The following is a 7877-nucleotide window of genomic DNA, read 5'->3' on the forward strand; positions in this document are numbered from 1 at the left end:
AGACAAAATGGTCCAAATGTAGGGGGAAAAAAAGATTTTGTCGCGCATAAATGTTTGTGTTGTAAATAAGCGTGACGGCGTGTGGGTGCCCGTCCGTTCCTGCCGTTATGGCGAAGGATTTTTCCTAAAGACGTCTCGGAAGAGAAATCCTCAAAGATTCCTGGCTCGAGGGGAGTTCCATCGTGGAGGAAGTCAAAATACACGACAAGACGATTGAGGATAAAAACGATGTTTGTATTTGGTTGAAGTGAAACATGTCAAATGTGTTCCCCCCCCCCCCATGAAAATTTGTCACCAGATTGATTTCAAAATACTTCTAAATTCATATTACATATTTGAATTTTTTATCTATTATTTCAATAGGGTATGTAATATTTTGACTTGGGTTTTATTTAAGATTTTTTTAACATTATTTTTGTAGTCATTTTAAATTAGCGAAATATACAATCGTGTTTTTTTAAATAAATTATTGAGACTATTTTTAAAAATAATATGAATTAGAATTGATTAGTGATAGTCTTTATATGAAATCCATTTTGTTCACATATTTCGTTTATTAAATCATTTTCAATTAATTAAAAAAAATGCTCCCATATCATCAGGGTTTCCGCTCCAAAAATTCGGTTCCATAGGGGGAATTTAATTTTGGTACGGTATGTATAGAAAGTACATCGTGGTTGTCGGGGGGGTTACAGTCGTTTTATGAATGATGAAGTGACATAAATTCATAAATTGCTCCTTTTTTTGGTTTATCAATGATCTGATCATTTGTTCATCGGTGACGTTCTTTTCCTCGCTTTGCGTCCCGCGCAGGCATCAGCAGGAAGAATCCTCGCTCTCCGCTGTCACACCTTCAAGGCGCCAACGCCCCGAACGAGAAAGCCAGCTGGTGAGTCCTCAAAGTCATCCATCGCTCTTCTTCCAACTCGCGACGTTCTTCGCAGCCGACAGTCGGTCTTCCCTCATTTTTGCTTCCGTCAACACATCTGCAAAAAAAAAAAAAAAAAAAAAAATGGAAGCCCGTCTTGTTGTTTCAGCGCTTTTCATTCCTCCTCCGCCACTGCAGGGATGGTTTCGGCGTCGGCTGCAAAGGTCGCCGCCCGAGCTCGGGGCGCCTGTCGTCGGCGGGCAGCCCGACGGCCCTGGGAGAGGACGGCATCTTCGTCAATTCGTCCAACAGCAAGCTCCTGGAACGAGCTCAGGGAATCTTACTGTGAGAACCCGAGCCTGCGTGTTGTCGAGTCAAACCCTTTTTACGATTGCCTAAATGATCCCAAAATATTTCTCTCTCCAAGTACCACCATCTCGACCAACAGAGGCTTTAATTTTCCTTCACCCCCCTTTTTTTTTTCTTTATTAGGCCTAAGTGGTTGTAGTAGTAGTGGTGATTTTTTTGGGCGAAAGTGAGATTTACGCTTCATTTATATATCAAACAAAAAAGGAATACCAACAAGCATTTTCTTTAACTTCATTTTTGGTTGATGAAGTTGCTGACTCTGCAATTAATTTCTGCTAATAAAATGATCATTTCTCTCGTTCTTTAGAAGAAACAAAAACTGCAAAATCAAGCCCAGCCTCCCCAAGGTGGGACACATCTTTTAATAATTAAACTTGACTTCTTCTATACTTATTGTTGCACTAAGGTGTGTGGTTTTTTTCCTTTTTTTTTTTTTAAATATCATAGCACTTGCTAGACGTCAAGTCTCTGCGCCACCTGAGCAGCGTGACGCTCCACGACCGCATCACCAAGTCACTGCTTCACTTGCACAAGAAGAAGAAACCGCCCAGCATCAGTGCACAGTTCCAGGTCAGTGGTTGATCTTTGGTGCCCCCAGCTGGACATTTTCTGGAAATTACACCCGAAATCAACCAGGCTAAAAGCATGCCGAATAGCAGCCGGGAAAGGTCTTCTTTTTTTTTTTTTTTTCACAGAAAATTCTCCAGAATTGAAGGAGATTGTTTCTCCCATGAAAATTCAAACAATCCGTACACATGCCTGACGAATCCAATTGTCAGAGATGTTTGTCTTTTCCTGTTTTTCTTTAAAAAAAAAAAAAAAAACTGAACAAGAATACTATAAAATAAATGGTCACCTTTTCCAAAATATTAAAAAAGCGTCTTGACATGATATGTTTTACTAAACTGGATTGATTGGACAAGACAAGAGTGTGTTGCATGTTGCAGGCTTCCCTCAGTAAACTGATGGAGACTCTCAACCAATCAGAGCCATACTTTGTCAAGTGCATCCGCTCCAATGCTGAGAAGGTAAAAAAAAAAAATCTAGAATTGCACTGATGTCATTTACTTGACTTTTTTATTCAATTGAAACCAAAACATTGTTTTTTTCTCTTCGTCAGCTCCCCTTACGTTTTAATGACAGCTTGGTGCTCAGACAGCTGCGATACACAGGAATGCTGGAGACCGTCCGGATACGACAATCGGGCTACAGCATCAAGTACACCTTCCAGGTAATGCTCATCCAGGCCCGACCTTGGTTGCTAACTGACGGTATGATCACCATGAGCAAAAATATCGTGGCATCACGTTATGAAAATTATAATACAATAAAAACAGCATTTTCTTTTCTCCATTGAACGCAATCCATTTTATTTTAAAACAAAAAAAAGCCTATTTAGCACATTAAGAAATGTGTACCATGTCAGGTTTAAATGAATAAACAACCCCCCCAAAATATGTGAACAAATCTTCTTCTGTTTTACTTTGTCTTGGCAAGTCAAAGTGTAATTGTCGAACTTTTTTCAAAAAGACGCGTGGGCTACTAACTGCTCCTCCTCCACCGTGTGTAACTGCTCACCCTTCCCCTCGCTGCTTGCCGAGGAAGAGAATAAGGTTGGGATGGTGGTGGGGGAATCAAGCTTTCATTTTAGAGGACATCATCGTCGTCTTCTTCTCTGCACTCAACTCAAATCATCACGATCATGGTTTGAAAAAAAAAAAAAACATTTGACGGCGATCTTCTTTGCAGGATTTTGTTGGTCACTTTCATGTGCTGCTGCCTCGAGGCACAAGCGCAACCAAGTCGGGCATCAGGGAGTTCTTCAGGCAGATCCATTTGATGCCGGCTGGCTACCAAGTGGGCAACACCACGGTAACGACGCCTGCAAACCACCCCTCGTGTCCTCTCGTCACGTTTGCTCATGACTGTGAGTGAGCGCAAACATCCCGCCGCCCTTTAGGTGTTCCTGCGGGAGGCGGAGCGCCAGCGTCTTCAGACACTCCTCCACCAGGAAGTTCTACGGCGCATCGTCATGCTGCAGCGCCGCTTCCGGGCGGTCCTGGAAAGGAAGACCTTTGTCAGGATGAGGCTGGCTGCGCGTATTATCCAGGTGGGCGTTTGTAACCGACTGCAGGTTTTTCCTGTCAAATCAGTGTCATGGTACACAAATGATCATTTCGTTTCACGACAGCGGCGGCTTGCCCTAAAAACGGACGTCTTTTGCCTCATTTTCCTGCTCTCTTCCGCAGCGATGGTGGCGATGCTGCCTTCTCAGAGAATCCGCCGTGTATCTGAGGCTGGAGGAGGAGCAAGCGGTCGTGTGCCTTCAGACAGCGTGGAGGCGCTGCAGGCAGCGCCGAACCTTCCTGCGCTGGCGCCGCTCGGCGGTGGCCATCCAGAGGAGCTGGAGGATCTACTGCCGTCGAAGGACCGCGGCGGCCATCGCGGTCCAGGCGGCCTGGAGGGGATTCGTTGAGAGGAGACGATACTGTGAGACCTACAGGACTGTGATGCTGCTGCAAGCAATGGGACGGGGTTACCTGGCCCGCTGCAGGTACACAAAATAGGACGAGGGCAGGATTGGATCTGAAGGGGGCCTGATTTAGTAAAAATTTCAAATCTTTAGGTTGCAAGAACTGAAGCAGCAGCGCGAAGCGCCAGCACCCGTCATTCAAGGACCCAATGACGACTTGGCACCGTCGCAACGGGATGGAGTACGGAGCCTCTCTGGCGAACCAGCGGACGACTCTGCACTCGCCGAGAAAGACTCGGAACAAAGTCGGAGTGTGGACGAGGCGAGCCACAAGACTCGATCTAAGAGAGAGAGCAGGCGAATGCGAGAACTGGAGCAGGCACAGTTCAGCTTGGAGCTGCTGAAGGTTCGAACGGGCCATGTTGGCACGCCACCTGAAGGAGAGGCGGCACCGGACGACAGCACCTTTCCCCTGGAGGACCATCGCAGAGCTTCACCTCTCGGCTCTCTTGACAGCTTCGAGATGTTCACTGTCGAGGACATGGAGACCGAAGGTTCCGGAGGTTTTCGATCCCAACCGACTGCGCCTCGGGAATGTTTCATTTCAGACCAGCAATCTCAAGAGATTCCGGCGAGAGATTCAAACCACAACGAAACGCCCAAGATGGAGTCCCCTCTCAGGACTGAGGGTCCCCGGGCAACATTTTACATCGCTTCTGACCAAAGTCCAATTCGAGTACCAAACTGTGAAAGTCCCGGCAAATCTTACAAGGACAGAAGGGAGTCCACCTCTCGAAAGCCTGTTGTGGTCTTGATCAGTATGCAAAAGGAGAGTCCTCTGGAAGAGGGGCCGCTGGTACCCCACACTCCAGAAGGAACACGTCCCAGTTCCCAATTGACACACATATCAGGTTTGGAGGTCGGATCTCCGATTGAATCACTCAATGAAAGGACTACACCGTCCACCTTTGATGAAGGGAATTCCTCCATGGTGCCGTCTTCAACGCCTCATGAAGCAAGTCCAAAAGTACCCGGCCTTTGCTCCTCCCAAGGGGACATCAAGATCACCCCGGAGCCCAAAGCCAGCGTTTCTCCCGTTGCCCCGGGTCAGCAGAAGAAGAAAACGGCCCCACCCGGGAAGGGGGTGCCGAGTCCGCTCCTTGACACGAAGCCGCCCAAAGCCCAGAAGAAGAGCTCAGCCCAGACTGTGATTGTCAACATGACGGAGAAGCCCTCCAACGCTGTCTTCTCGCCACCCAGACGCAAGCTTCCATTCTCCAAGTAAGTTCAAAACATGGCAGGACCAGATTAGCTCCTGTCGTCTTCCGATAGCTAGCTACCGTTTGGCAAAAGTATTGGCTCACCCGCCTTGACGCGCATATGTCCTTGAAATGAACCAGGAAGCCAGGGCAGGGAGCCCACAGATGGAGTTCTATGATCACTCCTACGAGCTCCAGTTAGGAGGCGAGCAGCAGTATTTTGGACCAACTGGAGATGCTCGAGGGAGGACTTCTGGACCCCAAAATAACATGCATTACAATAATCCAGCCGAGAGTTTACGAAGGCATCGATTATGGTTTTGCAGTGCTGTTGTGAAATCAGAGGCTTTACCTTAGCCCTCTAATTTGTCACCAAGGTGTTCTGTCGGGTCGAAGAAGCGGCCATCCCTGTATTTTTTTCCACAAATTTGGGAGCATGGAATTTCAGCGGCACTAAGAAGCCAACATTTTGGACAATTCCTTGCGCTTCCATCAATGTGACCTACTCACATGTTCTCCGAGATTTATTTGGATTGCGGGGGGAAAATTTTTTATTTCCCCCCCCGGGAGTACCTGGCACATATTGTTTACAAATTTGAGAATAAAGGTCTTCATCATGTCATACATATTTGACTGCAAATATTCCTTTGCAGGTCCGACAAGGATTTGGTGAACCAGGGAAGGTCTTTGTCCATGTTCAGAGATGATTCCAGAACCAGAGAGGTAGAGTTACACTTCAATACACGCAAAACCCGCTGCGGCCGGGTCGACTGTATACTTGTGCCAACAAAGGCTGACTTTTAAGACTGACCTGATCGCTTCATTACTATTGCAGTGAAAATATTTTGACTGACAGACATTTTATGAAGACACCGGGGAAGTATTTTAAAACTGTATAATATGTCTCCATGCAAGTGAAGTTACAAAAAAAAAAAAAAAAGGATTCCAGTATTGCGAAAATGCGCCGAGGCTTGCGGGAGTTGCGCTTTTGATGTTCCTTTGGTTGCCCGGCAGCAGGTGGGCCGCCCGGGCCCCAAAAAGAAACCGCGCATGTCCCGGACGCGCTCCGACTTCCTCACGCGCTGTAACTCGGAGGGAGCCACGCAGTCGGACGACGACGACGACGAATACTACGTCCCCGCCCACTCTCGCACGCTGCCCCCCTCCCTGTGCCCCCCGCGCGCCCGCCCCAAGGCCGACTGTCACAGTGACTCCGAGATGGTAAATCACGTGGCCTTACGGGGGACCCCCTTCCGTTTTCTCGCCATCTCCGTCGACTTCTCGGGGAGGAGCCTTCTCACTTCACCCGCTCTCTCTGTAACGACCAAAGTGTGTGTTTGAAAAGATTCCAACGTTTCTCTCTGCTTGGAAAAGGGAGCGTCGCGACGGCGAGGACGCTGTGAGCTGCTGCACGGCCTCCACTGATCAACCCCTGAAATAGAGAAAATGTGCTGATGCATGCTAGAACGGTTCAAAAGTTTCAACTAATGACGCTTGGGCCGGAGCATCGCTTCCTGTGCTCCATCTCTTCCTTGTTACTAATCAACATTCAATAGAGCATGAAAAGAGAATCTCGATCACCAGCCCCAAAAAGTGAGGGCAGTTGGGCGAAATTTCAAGACGAACCGAAAATGCACTATAACCGCTACTGGGGGGGGAACAAGATGACCGACAGCAAAATGAATCGCCCAATGCTTGACTTCCCTGCCTTTCTGTGACTCTTCCGGTCCCTCTGTATCTCTCGCGCAAACCCGCCGATGACACTTTGTGACACTCTGAGCTCAGCGGCCACTTCGCTCTGTTTTTATTGAGCGGAGAATAGCAGCGCCGTTAGACTTTTTAGCCACTCGACGACGATGCTGCGACCACGTGGAACTACAACTGCGAGAAGCTTTGACCCCGCCCCCATTGACCCCACCCGACCCCAATCCACTGTGGAGCCAAATATGTTCCAGAGGAGACACGAGTTGAATTCTAAAGTGTAAAGAAGGTCATATTAAGTTCACCTGTCAAGGTTATCGTGCATTTTAGCTCCATCTTGAAAATTCGCCTGAGAGTTTCCTTCCTTTTTTGTGAGGCGCATACGGCGAGCGTACGTCGTCGTAGGATGCATCGTAGGGTCAAACGTTACGGCTTTCTCGTCACTGACATCTGAAGCGTCCGCCGAGGACCCCGTCGGAACCCTTCCGCGTCATTCTGCGTTCTCGCCCTCATCCTATTATCATCCGTCGCAGGATTCCCACAAAGATCCCAAGAAGATCCATAAGACCATGTCATCGGGGGATCTGGGCAAAGTCGAGGCGCTGAGGAAAACCTCCAGTCAGGATGGAAGGTAAGCTGACGCCTGGGTGAAGGGAAACCAATCGTGCACATTCAGCCGCCGCAGAGTGCGCAGACATCCGAAATGATTTTTGAAATGCGACGGACCAAAAATGTGTCTTGTCATTCACTGCTGAAATGTACCAATATGTGCGTTTGCGCATGTTTTTTTTTTTTTTTTCTCATCAGAATGAGAGGAAAGATGCGATTCTGGAGTAAAAGCAAACAGGGCGGGAAGAAAGTGTCCAGGGAGAAGCTGGCCAGCAGGAGTGAAAGTGCTGCTGAGACGCCCGGTAAGAGATGTCCTGTGGACAACGGCGGTGACTGCCAAGGTTATTACACTCAATGAAAACTAAAAAAAAACATTTTGGTGAACAAAATAAAATTAAAATGTTTAAAAAAACCAAAGCCAACTGAAACCACCTGGTTGCCGCAGAGCATTCAACAACCTTATTTTTCCTTCTGTGTTGTGTCCATCAGAGCGTCCGTCCCCTCCTCGCAGTCCAGATGCGGAGGCCTCATCGCCGCGCGGGAGGCGGGACAGCAAGGAGAACAAGGAGCCGTCTCCCAAGATGAAGCGGCGGCGCCG

At 48.1% G+C, this 7877-nt stretch overlaps 1 protein-coding gene across 1 annotated transcript in view; it reads left to right on the plus strand.

Annotated features, from left to right (window-relative positions):
* LOC109518185 (unconventional myosin-IXa-like) overlaps positions 1-7877 on the plus strand; it is a 100336-nt gene that overhangs the window by 81737 nt on the left and 10722 nt on the right. Inside the window, exons 16-30 of the mRNA XM_019873881.1 lie at positions 814-889; positions 1067-1213; positions 1545-1584; positions 1685-1807; positions 2185-2265; positions 2358-2468; positions 2987-3109; positions 3198-3347; positions 3487-3791; positions 3864-4991; positions 5623-5692; positions 5984-6190; positions 7204-7301; positions 7478-7581; positions 7769-7871. Coding sequence (XP_019729440.1) covers positions 814-889; positions 1067-1213; positions 1545-1584; positions 1685-1807; positions 2185-2265; positions 2358-2468; positions 2987-3109; positions 3198-3347; positions 3487-3791; positions 3864-4991; positions 5623-5692; positions 5984-6190; positions 7204-7301; positions 7478-7581; positions 7769-7871 — 2866 coding nt within the window. The remainder of the gene's footprint in view (positions 1-813; positions 890-1066; positions 1214-1544; positions 1585-1684; positions 1808-2184; positions 2266-2357; positions 2469-2986; positions 3110-3197; positions 3348-3486; positions 3792-3863; positions 4992-5622; positions 5693-5983; positions 6191-7203; positions 7302-7477; positions 7582-7768; positions 7872-7877) is intronic.

This window comes from Hippocampus comes, unplaced genomic scaffold (assembly GCF_001891065.2).
Source record: "Hippocampus comes isolate QL1 unplaced genomic scaffold, H_comes_QL1_v1.1 scaffold298, whole genome shotgun sequence".
Lineage (NCBI taxonomy): Eukaryota > Metazoa > Chordata > Actinopteri > Syngnathiformes > Syngnathidae > Hippocampus > Hippocampus comes.